General features: G+C 39.1%; 1 protein-coding gene across 1 annotated transcript in view; it reads right to left on the reverse strand.

Moving 5' to 3' along the window:
• Positions 1 to 20,144, reverse strand: part of CNTNAP2 (contactin associated protein 2) — a 1,026,949-nt gene that overhangs the window by 11,520 nt on the left and 995,285 nt on the right. The window contains exon 22 of the mRNA XM_058833182.1: positions 9,523 to 9,753. Within this exon, the coding sequence (XP_058689165.1) occupies positions 9,523 to 9,753 (231 nt within the window). The remainder of the gene's footprint in view (positions 1 to 9,522; positions 9,754 to 20,144) is intronic.

Genomic DNA, 20,144 nt, shown 5'->3' on the forward strand with positions numbered 1-20,144 from the left:
AGTAAGATAAGAAAATAAAAGATAAGATGTGAACTATAACTCCTTCTTCCTAATTCTATTTTGCAGCCAAACATCCAAGAATTGACTCTGCAATGACAGCAAATGCTCACCTACATGTTAGGATTATGAGAAAGTGTTGGACACTAGATCCATTCACAAATCTGGTTCTCCTTAGGATCACAGCATGGAGAAAAATAAAACAAGCTCTCTGGTGGCATTCTGTAAATTATGTCAACTTGGCTGGTTGGGTGAGACTGTACTGCTGTGATTTGAAATTACAGAGCTCTCCTTATTACAGACTCTAAGTACAGAACCTAATTACTTGACTCTTGATAGTAGAAATAAATGTGCAGTCACAGCCACATTCCACTTCCTGAAGGGAGTGGATCACCAGTGAAACTCTAAACACATGCACAGAAATGATGGAGCAGGAGTAAACAACATCATTACACAGTCCTATATCAAAGGTGAACAACACAATCCTTTCGTGCCCATCCCAACCACTTCTCTCCTCCTGAGTCTGGCTCTGTGAAGAGCTCCCATGACACGTAAAGTGCAGCCATTCAGCAAAAGAAAAAAATATCTGAAGCAGTATTAAAAAAGCTGTCTCTTTTATTAATGCACATTTTTATACATATTTGTATTGAAAGTTCATATATATTTTTTAATATTACTAAATCTATTTTTTTCCCTAGTTCTCTAAGCTGAAAACTCAGAAAAGAGAAAAACTACCCCTACTCCTGCTTTTCTAGGAATTTGAGAGCAGATTCTGAGGGAGGGCTGTTTAACATTAGACTCTGGTAACAGACTTTACTTGAAAACCTACTAACATCAGGTTAAGTATAGAACTAAGAATTTGGCTGAAGCAATTTTTAATATTAAACACCTCCAAGTTTTTTTTAAAAAAAAACAACCTCACACTTATTTCCCACAAAATATTTAAAAGATATCATTAACCATGTTGTTTGTAAAAGGTCAGGTTTGTTCTAGTATACTATGTGGGGTCAATTGTCACTCCTTGAATTTTTAGTGATGCCTCAAGTGTAGTGTTAGAGGGTTATATGTATGTCCCTATTAGGAACCATTTCCCTGACTATACGGAAATAGAAATCTTCACAGTCACAGACTTAATAGTTTTTTTTTAACACAAGTTACAGGATATTGGAAAAAATACACCCACTTAGCAATTCTGTAACTACCAGAACAGACGTGCAGCTGAGAGCAAAAATTGGGGCTTTTAATTTTAAAAATGTCATCTTCTTCTCTCTGTTGCCAATAATGCTAATTATTTGGAACATGAAAATCTCCACGTTGGAACAAAACTCACTAATTTCTTCAATCTTTTATAACCATCTTGTCTGGGTGGGATAGAGAGGAAAAAACCCTAGCGTAAATGATAAAGATTCCTCCAAAGCATTGGTGCTGTTTGGACCAATTACTTAAACTAAGTTTTGCAGGTATGTTCTGTTATATAAAAAATATTTTGCAAAGTTACACTTTTATTTCATCCCTTTTCAATGAATCTCAAGTGTTTTTTATGCCAGCTTCTGATGAGTTCTGCTGAGAGAGATCCATGCACAGACATAATGGAAAACACAAAACCTGTGGGTTTACATTTTTAGTGTGAAGGCTCTCCAATCCTGTCTTTTTATTCCAATATAAAACAAATAAAAGTTAAAAAATCCTCTTAAATGATGGCTTAACAGAAACATTGTTCTCTGAATTCAGTTCTTCTGTATGCAAATGCCTGGGACAGTGGGAAAGTAAGTGGGGATTATAGAAGAAAATTGCTGGATGTTACTGTAAAAAAAAGCATAAATTTTAGAATGAACAATGGAAATGCTAACAATGAACAATGGCAGTGCTGGGAGAAAATGAAGTGAAATCTCCATGGTCAATGAACTGGGACAATACAGACTCTCACCACTAGACACCAGAAAACCCAATCAGTCAAGACAGCTTTTTGTGAATTGCTATGTTACCAGCCCTTCAATTTCCTTCTGCAGGTGAGCTTTGCTGTCGATATTCTTAAGGAGAGGAGGAAAGGGAGTTTTATCAATGGCTTACACTAAGAGAGTTGTACAATATTCTTTTTATTTTTTGGTCTTGAAAGTCAGTCTTCCTAGAAAAGGGACTAAAAACTTGTGCCTTACTATTAGGAGACCCATCCTTGCAGCTCAAACTCCCCCAGTCAGTCCTGGATGAAATACAAAACAGGAAAAGCATTCCTGCACTGTCTTTTGGGATGGGTGAGGTGATTCTCCCTTGCTTCCCCCTTTGTATGATTGTTTCACACCTTCTTCTGCACACAAGCAAGTAATTGTACAGAGTAGTGGTAAGGCAAGACACTTCATAATACTGGTATATATATCTGGTACTTGTAAATTACAGAATTTTATTCATTTAAAAAGGAGAACAGACATTAAGCATCACTTTTTGATTTTATCTGCATTTGAACTTCAGCAAGGTGGATCTCAGAATTAGTATTTTGAACATTTGCTCTGCCAGATTTCCAATTGATTTGCAGCACATTAGAGCACCCTCATCCATCAAAGACCTAAACTCATCTATCTTTTAATTCCTGGTAGTAACATCTGTTTGACACTGAGTCTCACTATGACTCCAGACAAGAGTCATGCTGGCCTAAGATATCACTTCCATGAAAATTTTATGAACAGATCTTGCATTTCACCTGTTAAGGAAGATACACTAATACTTCCTTTTATAATTAATGTAGGTGATGAGGCGCTTTGGTGTTCTCAAAGGAACAGTGGAGTTAATGCTGGTCAAAGCCTGGCTGTATATAGGTAATCACTGACAATGCACGCAGAGGGAATATGTGAAAGAAACACCCCTCCCCTCCCTCCCTACCCCTTCACCCCTGCCCCCCCCCCAAAAAAAGAAGAAAATCCACCTCAATGACCAAGAATACCAAACAAACCTGTAAACTTATGACAGCTTAAATAAAAGAAAAAAAAAAAAGGAAAGGCTTGGATTTGGGATAAAAAATGGGTCAGATTGGAGAGTTTAAACCTAAAAACCCCTTTAATAGCTGTAATGACCTGACCGTAATCAAGAACAACCTCTTACACAGGAAGTAAGTGCGTTTCTGCCTGAGGAAAGAAAAAAGAAAGCAGTCACATGAAGTGCTCAGCCATCTAAATGTTTCCTTCTCTACTTCATTTCCCCCCTAATTTATGCCATCTCTATGTTCCTGGTTAAGATTAGTACTTGTGTAAAAAATAAAGTCTTTGCATAGGATGGAAAGGACTCTCTTTTTAGTATTAGCACCTTCTCTTGACATTAGGTAGCAGCATTAATATTCAAATCACTGCTTATGAAACAGCTACAATACTGGTCTGTCAACGACTGCCAGAAGAATTTACAAGCTTGGCAGTCTGCCAACTGTCTGATACACTAGACAGAGTGTCAGAAATCCCACACTGAAATTATATAGTCTTAAAGTTAAGAGAAAGCTATGCATAATTGTGTGAAGGAGCTACATGAGACTGAGGGAAGCATTTTTATTCCAAATCAATAGAGAGATATGCAGTAATTCAAGCACCATAATTAAACCCTTTAAGGATGAAGTACTGATTGTGCCAAATTTCAGACAGATGCTCTTCCTAGTTAGCTGTTTGATGGGCAGGAGAAAAATAGAAACTGTTGCATTTAAATGTTTACCACTTACCTCTTGTCTGCAAGCAACACTTGGTGCTTAGAAACTGAGCTATGAGGCCCTGCTAGACTTAATCCCTCCTGATTGACAAAAAACACTACCTTCCTGTTTGAAAACAACTCAGGTCAAGGCCATTGACTTCTGAGACAATATTTATATTGGGAGCGTGTGGGATGAATGCTGGCCACTCTCAGTAGAGTAAACAATCACAGAAATACACCAGACTGGCAGTGGAAGAACCTGTTGACCCAGAGGGCAGGTTGCAAGTGCATCTTCAGTCTCTTGTATAAAGAGTATAAATATTAAGCTACCTTACTGGTGGACAAACAGCCTCCCAATGTTTACATGCTATGTTAATTAAAAAAAATTAAACCAACCACCTTGAGTAACCAGTAACCCCGAAGAGAGAATCTGGCATCATCCTCTGATTGCAGTCGAGGTTTGCTTATGCTTGAAAAAAGGAGGAGTGTAATTTTATTCTAGGAAATGTCTTCATAGCTATTTCTAATTTTGCTAACACTAGGAGATCAAATTTAGATGTGTAAGGCTGCATCATGAACTGAGATGGTGCAGCTCCTCTGCACCTCCTGCCTGGACTTGCATGACCTTGCAGGAAGCTTAGGGAAGTGACCCCGCTCCCCTGCCACCCCTTAAAAGAGAGAATGAGCACCATGTCCTCTGTCACCATTGACTTTAATGCTCATGCTCTTGGACTCACTGATGTGTACAGGACCCTTTCAGTGTCTGTGGCCAGGAGAAGAATGTTTTGTTCATGTCTTTGTGACTTAAGACCACTTTGAGGGCTGCTTTGTCACCCATCAGCAAATAACTTGCAAGTAATTTGATTCTTCCTTCCCACTGCGTCATTTGTAACAAGCCCTTGACAAGGGCAAAAGCCATTTCCCATCTCTCTAGCCACACCAATACCAGCACACATCTGGCCCAGCTCCTCAGGTGCCGCAGCTCTGCCCTCTGAGATGTGGTACCAGTGGTCAGGGGGTGAGATGTGACACAACCAATGGCATCTGAATCTGGAAGGTGACCTTCAGTAACATGAGTGACACTTCCTCTTAGTGCAGAAACTGACTGCTCTCTTCCACTTGACAGAGAAATTAGCTGGCCAAATAGGTGAGCTTGGATGTATGGCCAGTGCTCAGTGCTGTTGCTCTCCTCTCCTGCCATCACTTGTTAAAGGAAGAGGGATGAATTCCTAACAAAAAGAGAGTGAATCCTGCAAGCAGCTGTTTTAGTCTTGATGACAGTGGTACATGATTTTGCCCGACATGCTTAATATAGGTTTCAAAGTAAACTGTTGATTTGTAAAAAGGTAAGACCTTTCAACTATTACAAAAAAATAAAGAGCATTTAGGGTTTAAACACACACAGTCAGAAAAAAAGTCACACCATTTGGAAAAACACTGCAGATGTAGCATTTAATCTTGCTCCATTTAATTTGTTATATGTCAAAGCTAATATAGGTTTAATTCAATCCCATGCTAAATACTCTAGATGCTATTCTGTTCATAATCAGAGTAAATGTATCTTGCAGCTACAGAGTGCTATGACAGCTTAGAGCTGTTAAAACATAGTTTGCCAACCATTGTGTGTACCTTGCCTTTCTAGGATCTTCTGCTTTTACTAAATTCAAGACTGGGAGGTTTAGCAAGCTGGAGCAAATTATACCTAAAACAGAGAGGTATATCCATGTAACAGGTTTCTTTTATCCTTTTCTTTACATAAATAAGAAAAATCTGGAGGTGAAATTGCATTAGTAATTGGCAGAACCTTAGGTAAAAGCACCCACATACTGAACAACATCACTACAATATGCAATTTCTGATTTTAACTACAAGGCATTTTAGGTGTGGAATTTTTTTACTAAAAATATAATTGTATGGGCTTTTGTTTACTTCTCTACAATGAGCAAGGTGTCAGTTATCATTCTTAGCCAGTTATCATATATCTTAGCTAATTTGAACTGAGAGGTATTAAAACCCCCTTGCTATTAACCTTTTTTTTACCTATGCAGCAGTAGTAGATATTAAAATGCACACCAATACAGTTAAAGACTATAGAAATTAAAAGTTCAGTTTTGAATTGTATGCCAGACAGGCAATTCAATGGTTTGGACAATATGTAAAGGTAGAACATGTGATTTTTAAATACTACGTTCATTGATCAGGCTCTTTTTAGCCTCTTTTCTACACTCTTATTGATGTGTAACCAAGGCATATTGGATTGTTTGACATGAACTGAGATAATGCTGATGGGAGGAAAACACAGGAAGTGAACTATATTGATGATCTGCTTTGATGCCATTATTGACCTTTTTCTTTTAAATCGCCAGAAAGTCACGTTCCAGGAAAGAATGACTTGTTGAATTCCTGTGCTTCATCATCACCAAGAAAGGATCACCATAGCAACAGGAAAAGACTAAGCACTGTGAGAATACTCACAAGCTGAACAAGATCATGATTCAAGATAATGTCCCAGGAGCATGGCAAAATGCCAGCCAGGGGTGGGGAGGGAGGGAAGTGGGACTTCTACAATAACAAAGGAATTATAAAAGGTCTAATACTGTAAATGTGAAATATATGTGTATTCAAAGCTAATAGAAAGTGCCGGACAGTGAACTGACAAGCTGTACAGCTCATTTGTCTGGGGAGAAAATCAACAGGGCTTCTTATTGATAAATCCCTGAACTAGTTTTTAAAGGTCAGCTGCCAAATGACTGATGCGTGTCATTATGATTTTCCCTTTAGCCTCTCTGTTAGGGCATCCAAAACGTTTTTCAGCTAGCAGGAGATGTTCATGCAGTAACTGCACAGAAGAGTTTAAAGAAAACATTTCATGTAGGTCACCCATCAGGCAGAACCTGCTTAACTTCTAATTATTATCTGCAAAGTCTGATCCAGCACTGTAGTTGAGAGGTGAAAGGATCATTACATTTGCTGTCTGGTGTATCTATTCTATTTAGACACTTATCTTGGATCCCCTCCTCCAACATTTTTTAATCCTCAAAGGTTAATTCCACTGTATTTGAGAAACAAAGCTAAAAACTGATGCTTAACCCAAAACATGATCAGGATGAGTTCAGAGTATGTCACTGAATGAGATTTAAACCATATGATACTTCCCACGATTTTTTTTTCTGATTTTTTTTATTTTCATTTTGAAACACCCATCCTCAGCTTTTAAATGCTAAGAACTCTTTGAAATCAAATAGGTAACATAACACTAAAAATTACAGATGAAAACATGTTTGAAATGAGAAGCACTGCACATAGTAATTGCTCCTTTCAAAGCCATGTTATTTGCAACCATTTATTTGTGGCAAAGTCTGAGTAGCTTTTGCTTTAGCATTACTACAAGTATTTCTGTGAATTTCAAAGCCACTTTTTGTCTTTGTCCTTTCAGCCAGTTTAGTGAAGGAGTAAATTCACACTGAGAGAACTGAGACTATTCCAGTTATAGAGCCAATAACTTATACCTCTGTTTCCTCCATTTTCTCTCTCACCATAATTTGTGTTAAAAAGTCCTAAGTAGGGTTTGGGAAACTAAAAAATCCTCAGTGAAAACTGCCAATTTACTAATGCAAAGTGACACTAAACCCAAGCATTTTAATTTAGCAGTCATGAAGATCATTTTCGTGACTGACAGGCCATGACTTTGATGACTAATGTTACACAGTCTACAGAATATATTTTTTCTGTGACTGAACTGTCTGCGTCAGACCACCACTGATACTTTCACAAAGACTGAGTTGTTTATACTGATATTGGCAAATGTAGAAGCCAGACATTGCTCACCAACACCTGAATATCCTTTTACTCCTGAACCAGTGAAATGCCACTCCTTTGCTGTGAAATTTATTTCTACCATAACTCTCCTGAAATTGTTGCTTTCTTTGGTGTACAGCAGTATTGCAGTATTGCTTTGAAGCAATATGATCTTCTCCCTCTACTGCTGTGGATGACTGGAGAGGACAAGATGAGGGGTTCCTAGCTCCCAGTCTTACAAAACTTACAAAAACTAATCATTACCATAATGAAGGTGTGTCTCTTGAGCTTTGTCTGGCCATGACTTGAAATAGTTAAGTCTGACTATGGCAGTGAAATCTATTTTTTATTGGCAGAAGTTAACAGACAGCTTGAGCCAACCTACTAGCATGCTGCATGTCCCCTAACATTTTTCACGCTGTCTCCGTGTCCAAGTCCAATTTATCCAGAAGAAAAAGTGTAAATTGTAATCTGCCAGGTCAACAAAGTTTACAAGATGAGACACAAGGTCAGGCATAATAGCATGTGCCAAGGACAAAGAGGACCTCTGTCTTTGTACTGCAGGAGCTATTAGGAACCGCGCAAATATCCTGAGCAAATCCCACCATAGTCTTTTGGTTAGAAAAGTAACCAACAAAAATTAACAGCCAAAGTCCATTAGATGCACATGAGTCACAGCAGTAGTGCATCCTCAAGAAGTTTATGGCACACTTTTTAAAGACATGAGCCAGTGAGGGATCCTTCAGAAAATGTGTTTGAATAGAGAAGGAGTACAGATCATAACCTTCAGGTACAAACAGGTCTAATTTCAGAGAAGAAAGGGACCACTAATTTATGATGAAAAAAAATCAGGCAGAAAATTGCATGTTCTGCAATGGGGAAGAGACACTAAATCTTACAATGGCATGACATGTCAGCAAGGAGGGAACAACAGGTTTTAAAGAATGATACTGCTTGTATTAATGTTTGGGACCCTCAGCTATACAAGGAGCTCTGTCTCTCCTTAGAAAGAACTGCCCTACTTCTCTGCTGAAGAAGAGATGAAAGGAAATGCTGCAAGGAGTTCCTTGACACTTCACTGAGAAAAACCCTAAGCAACAATAACAAACCAAACCAACCAACCACCCAGAAAAAACAAACTGCAAAGGTGCAACCTTGACATGTGCTTCCGAGAAAGATATATGTACCTGCCTCCTCTCATGTAAAAACTGGCATATGGATGCATCCCCAAACTCTAAGACTAATCATTATCAAAATCATTACGGACCAAGTTTTTCCTCTAGCATTTTAATTTTATACTACTTCAAACACAAAAAATTTGCCAGGACGAGTTCTAGTTTACACTCTACAAGTGAAATCAGAATGAGGACAAAATGCAAGGGAGGCATCAACATACACCTGACCCTATAAACGTAAATAAACCTGATACTCAAGGAGCAAAAGAGAGAAAAAAAATTCTCTATAGTTAGCCACAATGTATATTTTCAGGGACTGTCAGTTCACAAAGCAGGATGAGATTGCTGGGATCTGCAAATTGTTTTGGCTTCCAGCATTTTCAGCACAAGATGAATGTTACCGTGACTAATGGGATTTTCTTTTAAACATGGCCTATGGAAAGTAGACATCTCAGAAAACAAATCAGCACTTTACATAAATGCATTTATGCCTAAAATTATATTTACTTTTTTTTTTTTTTGGTATGAAGCTGACTGCAATATACTCTCTTAGGAATACAGCATAAGAAACGCTACTGTACCTTATTTATATGCACTTGAAGCTTTTTGCTGACTACTGAAAAAGTGCTAGGTCAAAACTCAACATTTAAATAGCCTAAGACTTACAGGAAATAAAAATAAAAAAAAATAACAAAAAAGCAAAAAACTTCCCCCTGTAACTGCATCAAATCTCTATCATTCCAGTTTTTCATTTCCTACCATGATTATAGTCCTACAGTCACCTATCAACCACTTAACCCTCATTTTTGCTTTTCTTTACAGAGGAAGGCATACAGGTCTCTTCTCTGAGCTGCTCCACTGATTTAATGTGACATGAACCCCACCTTACCTGAGTCTAAGTGCCAGGGGTCAGTGGCGGCCGACATTGGTGGGATGGTGAGTGGAGACGCCCCGCAGTTGGATTCCACCAGTTCTCCTTGGATGTGGACGTGAGAGGAGGCGTTGGTAGGTCTCAGAGCCGCTTTGAGAGGAGCAATCTGGTTGAACTGGACTCTCGATAGGCAGCCAGTGAATCCTGGGGTGTTGTATTTATATATATCTTGGTCAATCTTCCCAATTTCTATGGGAAATTGAAGATGGAAAAAAGTTAATCAAAACAATTTGTTGCTTTGGAAAGCATGGTTGGTCTGCGCACTTGGTTCCCAGACCTCAGCTTCCAAGTCCCTCTCTGAAAGAGACTGAGATTGTGTCAGACCCTGACAAGTTTCTTTACATTTTATTACAGATTAAAGCTGGAAACCTTCAGGCCTTAACATGACTCGGTTTCACTGCTATGCTATCATTAAAACGAAAGGCTGGCATGAAGGAGTCAGTGAAGGAGTCATCAAAGAATAAAAAAGGCTGGGAAAAAAAATATTTTTCTGAGAAGAGTATTGGAAGAGAAGGCAGTAGGCAGGGCAGTCTTGGCCAGGGTCTCTCCTCCAAGCTGAAACCACTGCTGTGAGAGATGCCCCTTCCATATCCCTGGCCTGTTGCCCTCTTGGTTCTACTGGGGGGGCTGGGACCACTTGTGGTCATTTCTGTCCCTCTCCTGTCTCCTCATTGGGAGACCAAGTGTCCCTTCACCAAGAGACCAAGCGTGAGGGAACCTCCTTGGTCCCTTCTCCTGGGTGCCAAGCATTCCTTTGCCAGGAAGCCAAACTTCCCTTCACTCATGTCCCTGTGGCCTGAGGTGGAAAACCATCCAACTCCAGCCTCCTTCTTTTACTCCCCTGCAGTGCAGAGGGGTGGCAGGATCTCATCCAGCCCTGCTGAAGGTTGAGGGAGCTGAGATCCTGCTGCACTTGTGGGCTGACACACAAGCCGGCAGCTGGGGTCCATGAGCTGAGCACAGACAGGGCTCTGCTACCACTCTCTAAAACGGCTATTGTCTCTCAAAGTTGCCCCCCAGGTAGCTTATTCCCTTCTAAAACACCAGCTAAAATGACCCTAAAATCATGTAAAATGCCCTTACTCCCCAGGAAACTGGCATTTGCTCCCAGCTGTTTGATTTCTGCCAGGACCTGCTGGAACAGCCTGAGTCACAACCAAATCAAAACTGTCCCTCTCTGCCAGCTGTCTGCATTAGAGGGGTATTAGCATTTCAAAGCCTCATTGCAGCATCTAATATAATATTTACACGACAGTGGGGAATTTGGCTTCCTTTCTTCCATGGTTGTGCAGAGTGAATGAAAAGGACACATGGGAGCATCAAGTTTTTGCTGTATCAGGGATTGTGCTGCTCCAGAGGCACCGGGACACCTCCAACCACCTTTCCCTGGGTCTTTAGGTTAATGCCTGCCCCTTGAAGTCAGTGCAAAAAGTCATACTGAGCTGAGCAAAGAAGAAGGGGACAAAAAAAAGGGAGCAGCAGCAGCACGTAAGTCAGAGCACCATGTTATTCAAAGGCAACCTTTTCAGACAGAAACAATGATAAGCATTGAAAAATTTGGTGTTTTTGTAGGAAAAAAAATGCCTGTAAATTACAAGATTAAGGAAGGAAAACAGAGGTGGGAAAGAAAAGCTTATGAGAGATGTGAAAAGGAAGTGGGAAAGGACTTTATTTTAAGAGTTTGGGGTTAAACTGGTATATCTGGGTTTGAATTTTGCTGCAAAAAAAGAAAAAGAACCAACTAAAACTATTAGAAAATCCATTACTAATCTTTTGGAAATGTCTGTGTTCAGTTCTAACCAAATCAGGAACAATTATATGAGGTCTGAGCTGTTTAGTGTCCCTAAAAACTAGCATGATATGTATGTCAGTGCTATATTCCTACACATGCTGAGGGCTTGGCATCAGGGATACGTACATGGATTTTCAAGGCTACAAACCAGACAAACAATTTTATTTTTGGGGTTTACACCTTAAGTATGTAGTGTGAGAAAACTGGTGTAATGGTGGCAAATCTAGAGCATGACTAAAACAACTTATTGGTTTTCATACAGAACGAAGTTACTTTTACTGTCTTTGCAATCATGTTAGAATAATAAACAGGCAGCATTTAGGTCCCCCTCATACCTAGCATAAGGGCACACAACAAAGATGGATAATCTGAAAATTACTTGCATTAGATCATTATACAATCCACTACACAGGAATGGATTTTCTAGTCCCTGCATTTTCCTTTTTTCTCACTTGAGAATGTATTTTCTTTGCTAGGGCTTATCCAGCCTATATTAATGTTGTTTCCACATTTCACAAGCTGGCAGTGAGCAGTGACTGTCACCTCTGATAAAGTGGACACATCCTCAGGACTCAGCTTAAATACTTACTAATTGTGTTAGTCACATCCAGCTCTCCTTCAAAAAAGCAGTTTGACCAAATCATTGGCAGTACCTCCTTGAAAAATTTGAGAGCAAGTAAAAAAACCTCACCCATGCACGTACGTTTTCCACCGTTAGTAGAAAAGCTGTACAAAAGCCAGTTCACGCATTTGAATGCTACCTGCAGACCATGTCACTCAGACAAAGTTCCCTTCTGACCACAATATTCACTCTCTCTTACTTCAATAAAATATTCATGGCATATTCACTGAAGAGCTGTTTTTGAATAATCTTATAATAATCTTATAATCTAATAAACAATGACAAGATTCTTCAAACACTGTAACCACTGTTGCTAACAGTTTAGTGATTTCACTCACATTTTAGCTATTCTGTGGAACTTCATGCAGAAGCTAATAGCCTCCCACACACAGTCCTGACTGACAGGAACAAAGATCCATGAATATTACTGTGCTAATTCAGAAACTTCAGCTCCATGCTGCTCTAACTCCATAAACAAGTGATGGATACTAGACTGAAAGAATTAAAAGAAAACAACAACAAAAAACCCCAGCCTAAAAAGGCACCTTGCTGAAGACACACATTTTTTTGTTTAAAAAATTCCACACACGATGGCTCTGAAAATCATCCCATGCAAATTTCCTGCCAGCTCACATCTCATTGGTACTAGAGCAATATAGATCAGCTTCCATGGCTGTGAACATGTTCCTGCCCCTGCATGTCCCTTGGGGCTCAGCACACAGATACCCTCTGATATTAGGCCATTACACTTTGTTTCCCTGTGCATTTGAGCCTAATAAAACAATTCCTGGGAAGTGCAATGATTGCAAAATGAAATATGCCTTTGTTCTCATGACTAAAATTCAATTTTCTCCCTGTAACAAAGCGGGGAGAAAATCAAAAGATGATTACAATGACATTATTTAAAAAAAGGAAATGTACAGTGCAAGTACTTCACATTGTTCCAATTTTCAGCACATAAGCTGCGGCAAAGTCATATAAATATGAGAGCATACAGTATTATCACTACCCAATAGCAACATTTATATTATTGCTTTCAGACCTGATGCAGCAATCTCCTGCTGGCAACTTACCCTTGGGTGTGTCTGTAATGAAAGACTGCAAAGGCAGTTATTATTTTTTATACTTCAACTGATTTTAGACATTTTCTACCTTGACCACGCAACCTTCTGACTTGAGACGAAGGCCACAATTACACAAGAGTGGTCAGGTGAACCCATTCTAGCACAGATGCATTGCAGTGTACAAATCCTTAACACTAAGCATTCACACAATAACTACGCAACTGCACGCCCACATTACTTAAACATTTAAAAAATCTATAGAACTAGCACACAGTATGCCAAGAATCTCACAGATATTGCACCATGTCTTGCATGTTATCGTTCACTGAAGATATCTTTACCATCAATTACTTGTCTTTTGCTATTTCTTTAACAGTAAAAAGATACAGGAATTTAATCCTTAGTTACTAATTTTGATTTCAGGACTTATTTCTCATGTTTGTGGCAGAAACATGCCACATAGCAATGAAAATAATACTATTTCTCTCTTGAAAATTATGTGCCACTACTAAAGAAGCTTTTTATCCACTAAGAGAAAAGATGTAAAGAACACCTACTTTCAAGCATATTTCACAGAACCCCAGAATATTCTGAGCTGGTAGATACCCACAAGGATTACCGCGTACAACTCTTAAGTGAATGGTCCATTAACCCACAACTCTGGCATTATTAGCACCCAGCTCTAACCAACTAAATTTATCTCATCTGTAACATAAGACACCATTAATGAGTACCCAACATGCTGAAATTGATTATTTTATGAATCTAGAAGAAAACAAAATAAATTACACTGAGGATAAAATTGTGGCCAGACCAGTGCACAAGTGACAAATGTATAAGCAGCACACAGCAAACTAGTCAGTGTAATTAGGTTATCTGTTTTTTAAGCCTTTTTGCCCTTACTACTACCTGTAACTGCAGAGTTGTGGCTCCTGCCTAGGTGCTATTACAAGAGAAACCAATAAACACTTTGATTCAGATTATTACCCAAGCTGACCTAGTCAGCATGCTTCTGATGAGCTACTTGTAGAAGTAAACACATTGCCAAATAACACTTTTTATCTACTTTCTCTCCCTTTTCTACTTTCCATACTTACCATTAAAAAAAATATAGAGTAGCTCAAAGGGCTGTAGAGCTTCTAATAGAACAAGAAGTTACTGCACTGCTGGAGAAGTCTGGCTCCACTTAGCTCTACAATCTATTTTTTATACATTCTTGTAGAATCACTTAGAAAGGCAAGAAAAAAATGACAATATGATATAGCAGAAAACAAAGATGATGTGTTTGGTCCCACAGCTCTGAGCAGGTTTTACATAGATGAAGAACAGCCTTATATTTATGTAAAGCTCCCTGTGTGAGGATCCTAGAATGTTTCACACATACCCAAGGCTTTTGCAGCACAAAGCTGTGCAATCCAGCACAGTACCGTGCCGAACCACTATTGCCGTGCCACATGTGGAAAGATGGCTTTGGATTGTGTTACACATGGACCTTGGAAAGTGGCAGAGGAGAGAGAACCAGCCACGAGGGAAGTAAACCTACAAAACATGTTTTTATGAAACTTATGTGCTGAGTATCTTTGCTCAATACCTTCTTGCTATGTAGCTGATCTGTGCATTTTTTTTCTTGATGGGCTATTAAATCCATACCAATACAGAGAGTCATAATAGATTCTGAACCTTGAACATTGTTCCTGACATACAGAGATCAAGACATCTATTTATAGTAAATTATGTTCCATTAAGAAGGAACTGTAACAGAACTTGAAGTATAGTTTGTGGGTATGTACTACAATGTATAAAATAAATATCCTCCTATGAATTCCCTTGGAACTTTCCAATGGAACCCTTCAAAGTAGAAACAAGGCATAATCAAGGGTACCTATTCTAGTTCAGCAAGGCTGTCAGTAAAGCTGTTACAACCATCTAGCTCTTCTTTCTTTGTTGGTAGTGGGAAAGCTCTGCCCAAAGTAGCACATGGAGCGGGGTAGGAAGAAACAAATCTCTGTGTACTGGTGTGATTTTGGTCGTGACAGAAAATACCTTTTAAACAAAGTAAAGTCTCAGAAGCACAACCAAAGCCCCTTTCAGTTGAATTTACTAAGAAGACTACTTCTTACACAATTTGCACAAGACATCATTTGAGTTTCGAAAATGATGAAAAATCTAACTGTTTGGATTTAGGACAATGACTCATTTATATGTGCCCATTTACGCTCAGGAATACAAGAGCTTAATGGTTTTGGAAAGCAAGGAGCCACATACATCAGCAGTGGGAGAAGTTCATCTTTGCCATATGGTGGTATTTCTGGCTGAACTACCAGGCTGCTCTGCTATTTCATCTAAGAACAAGCATCCACTCAGTGGGTAGACAAAATGTAATCCATTATCAATCTCTACAGCCCTTCCACTAGTGGTACTACATTGAGCCTAAACTGTATAATATTTTAATAGACTGCACAGGTGAATTCACCAATTCAATTAAACGAACCACTAATTGCTTTTGGGTCAACCTTAGCAATAGATTTTCTCCTAGAAATAAAGTACCATGTACCCTTGTTCCCTGAAAGATACCTTGTTATGTCACCCGCTGCTCAAAGAGCAACTCAATCAGCATCCCAAGCATCTCTCTGTTATGGCATCAGGCTCCACATAATAGAAAGCAGTTTAAACTCTGCTGAAAGGAAGCTATTGATTTAAGGAATTCACAGTCCACAGAGATTACTAAAGCAGTTTCACTTACTTGAAGCCTAGATGAGCCGTTCAGTGCAACATCAAACTGTAGCACATGCCAATACTTGAGAACTGGCATGGTGTAAAAAACCCCAGGAGAATAAATTAATTAGTTTGGATCCCAGTCATCAGGAGAACCTGTCTGGGGTGGCATATATCTGCTAGACCAAAGCCACAGGGCTAAAAAGTCCATGCCAAGAGCAGTTACTACACATCCAAAAGAGGGATAACACCAGAGAATGGGAAAATTACGTTCTGACACACTACCTGGGTTTCTGGTGAATATCCTCCAGTGTGAAGAGGAATCATCCGTTTGCTATCTGTCTATATCTCCTCTGTCCTAAAAGCAATAATTTCTACATAAAAAAACCCCTAAAACATGCTAGCAAATACCCATTAAGTGTGTAGATAATGTGTGATTTTAGAGATGCTTTATACTCCCAGTACAAAGCAAAGAAGCTAAACTCTCATAACGAGCTGTACTTAGTGTAAAACCTCAAGACATGTATGGAGACTGAGCTACTGTAAAGACTCTTCATGGCCCTCACACTTCCCTGGCTTTTAATTTCAGTCTCTGAAGTAAATTTCAGCAGGTGGTACAAACTAAGTATGAAACAATAGGGAATCTATTTCATCCATTACTCAAAACTGAGCTAGTGCATGCTGCCTTCTGGACACTCATTCCAGTGGAACAAGATGCGCATTTATGCTCAGGGGATGCTGGGGGCACAAAAGGGCGAACAGCCTCTGAAAATGGGCATCTGAGCTTCACAAGACCCAAGTGCAAATGGCTACCAAGGGCTCCTTATACAAAAATTGAAATCCCGAGCAGCAGTTACACATTTTTTTCATCCACAGGTCTGCAAGGGTCAGGTGGTATCCAGGAGCTTCCCCACCTGAAGTGCCCTTCCCATCAAGTTAATACAATAAAGCTGCGGGCGGCCTCTAGTCCCACAGTGTGCTGAGAAAGCCATCCTGTCACTCCCTCTTCTGGCACGTGTCATGAGAGCCACGTCTGTCTCCTTCACCCTGCAACCATGATCAGACCCCAAAGTCAGATGCCTCCAGATATGCCTAGAACTGATTGCTTTCCAGAGCCTTAAGGTGCCACTTGCAGCATGGCCCTATTCTGTGACATGATCCTTTTGTGGCTATTTTAACTTTTCCTTTGTAAATTTATGTTACTTGCTGTAACTCTTCTGATTTCCTTTCATAAGATGTTATAGCTTGCATGGAATAATTTTGTTTAGGTGGCTTATATATATCTAGACTGGCAGCCTCACTGACCATGCACTGAAACACAGAGAAGATGCTATTTAAGGTCTGTGAAGCACTGTGCCAGAAACCAAAGGATTTAATGTTAACCCAGCAGAGCCAATCAACAGTGTTGCACAGCATACGCACAGTGCTTTCATGTGCTGTCTGACACTCAAGAAATGGCCTTTCCACCTACGATACCAGCAAGAGGAAAATTACTTATGAAGACTGTAACAGCTCTGTGCACATTGTAGCTGCACCAGTGGCTTTATTAGAATTGCCCAAACAAAGGCCATTCCTTTATGAAACACTTCTGATACTGTCTGCACAAGCGAAGAATGATTGAACTGGGTGAAAAATACACAGGATTAGAGAATCTGAGCTGGCCTGGAAGCCGTGCTGCAGCTCTGGAACACTTCCAAGCCTCAGTCCCTGGCAGAGGAGTTACGGCTTTCAGGTCACACTGTAATAGAGACAGTAAATCACTGACATGAAATATACTCCTATCAGAGTCCCATTATTGCAGGAATAATAAAACTAGTGCTGGACTGCAGCTCCTCTGTCAAAAAAGGCACCGTGAAGAATGCTATGAAATGGAGATGTTATTTGACAGCAGCCTGTTTTCACATTGCCACAGGTGTAAAGGGTTTGAGAACAAACTGGATTTTTTTTTTCCTGCTCTTTTGTACTGATGATATAATTACTGACTGTTTCAAGATTTTACACTGGATGTATGATTTCCTGAAATCTTCCATTTTAAAATGTCATGTGTTAGCCAACACTTATCATTAAGAAGTTCACAATGCTTTTTAACAAAAAGAGAATTAACTAATACCAATCCTGCAAGGTTCTTTGTAATTGTGTTATAAACACCACAAAAGTAAGGCCAAGAGTAAAACTGAACATCCTTTTTCCAAGGAAACAAGTAATTTTTTCACATTTTGCTACTGACTTGCTGTATAACCTTGATTGAGCCACTTCAGATATTCATGCCAAACTGTCTCTCCCTCTCAGTAGAACAAAGAAATTCTCCCGACTCTGTAGCTGAGATCTTTCTCAAGGTGTTTTGAGACCTAAGTAAAAAAGGTATGGGTATTGCTTTTAAATATGAAAATAAAATGAAATAGTTTTCTTTTAAACACACTTCAAACTTCTCATGACTTTGGAAAGGCGACTAATGGAGACACAAGACTGTATGACACATTTACATAGATAGAAAAGAAAGTTCTCCCAAGGGTAATAAAACAATGCAAAATCAGAGCAAAAGAGAAGAAATACTAAGTTTCTGGAGATCCTTTGTTGGCAATGAACTATACCCAGCATACAGATATCAGATGAAAGTCTTGAATTAGGCAGAAGTTTTCAAATGGTCCCACTCAAGAGTGGCTGCTGTGAAGAGTTCAACTGGGGACAGAATCTTAATGGGAGCAAACAATCAACTCCATGCCAATGGGACCAAAATTCCCACTGGATTTGTGGAAGGAGTTATTTTTCTGTACATTACCCTTTCTGTACATAACCATGAGAGATAATACAGTCATTTCATAAATTTCTGTAGCGTTCTATTCCCTTCTACAGCACTAATCATTCTGCTTGGGCACCAGAGGCAAAAAGCTCAGGCTATTGTTTGAAGGAGGAGTCCCAAACGTAGGGAAAGTTCAGAAGAAAGGCCATTTGCCCAGATGATGACCTGAGCTGACAGGACAGAACACTAATATTGTTCACTCAGGCTTCACCACATACGTTGGCTGAAAACCCTCCTGAGAGTTGAGGGAAATCCTTTGATCAAGAAACAAAGTGCTCAGCACACATGGGTGTAACCCATCAAGCAGCAGAAACCAGCAGCTCTCAAGGCAAAACTGCATAAGAAGTATGACAGCTTGCTTCAAGAACAGTTTTCTTTTTGTGCCCCATCCTCTATCCTTTTAACCAAGAGCAATCAGATCATGGGTTGAGGGCAGGGGAAGAGCCACCACCAGGTGTTTCATCCATAGCAAAGAATTAAAATGTTTCACCTGCTTTTTTTTTCTGTAGGCAGTCTCTAGACTGAGCGAGAGGAAGTGGATGATGGGGGAGGAGAAAAAATTACAGACAAAATTTCTTTTAAAAAAACAAACAACAAATTTAAATGACTGACAAAATAACTAAACAATTTTGTCATCATAGGTAGCGCTATGAAAAAACAGGGTTGTTATTACAGACAGAATTAGCTGCTACACTGTATTTCAGCAGGATTTATAAGCCCATCCTAATTTATGCTCATGATAAATAACCTTGACAGCATCCTTCATAACCCTTAGAGAAGGATATAAAACACATACATTTTGCATTACTATACGAAAGAAATATGCAGTTTTATTCATATCATTTGTCTAAATGTGCTTGTATGTCTTAGGGAAGCTAGCTGCAACATAACACAGAAAATTCTTCTCAGGCCAGAAAGTAAATAAATAATCAAATAAGTCTTTTGCAGCCTGTAGTCAAATGTAATGTGTCTTGGCCAAAGTCCAGTGCATTTGTTATATTGTGCTTTTGTTACAACTCTATTAAAATTAGGTAATTCCAGTCTGCCATTACTTTGCATTTTAATGAGTATTCTCCTGTGACTACCTGCAAATGACCTCATAATATACTTTTCATTCTATCTCACTACCCTCAAATATCTCAGTAAAACTGCAATGTCATCAGAGTGGGTAGGCTGAAATTCCCTCTCTTGCCTCACTCCCCCTTTGCTTAGTCTCACTTGGAAATGGTAAAAATGCTAGAATAAGATTTGAAGATCCTTGGTTTGCAACTAAAACTAGAAAAAAAAATTCAGTAGGATATTATCTTTATTTGTATATAATTTATACCTCATATTAACATTAGATATATATAAGTTGTTGAGGGTTTTGTATTTTTTTTTAATAATTAGAAAGGTAAAGTATTTGCAATCTGTTAAGGAACCATTTTAAGGGATCATAGTATCACAAAGATAAAACTTCTTCAACAGTTTCACATAATTTTCCTTATTTAATTTTAAAGAAACTCATTGCACCTATGATGTTGGATTTCAATCCAGTGTAACATATAAATAGAAGTTTTTTTTGGAACTGACATTTTTCAGAAGATA

This window comes from Poecile atricapillus, chromosome 2 (genome assembly GCF_030490865.1).
Source record: "Poecile atricapillus isolate bPoeAtr1 chromosome 2, bPoeAtr1.hap1, whole genome shotgun sequence".
Taxonomy (NCBI): domain Eukaryota; kingdom Metazoa; phylum Chordata; class Aves; order Passeriformes; family Paridae; genus Poecile; species Poecile atricapillus.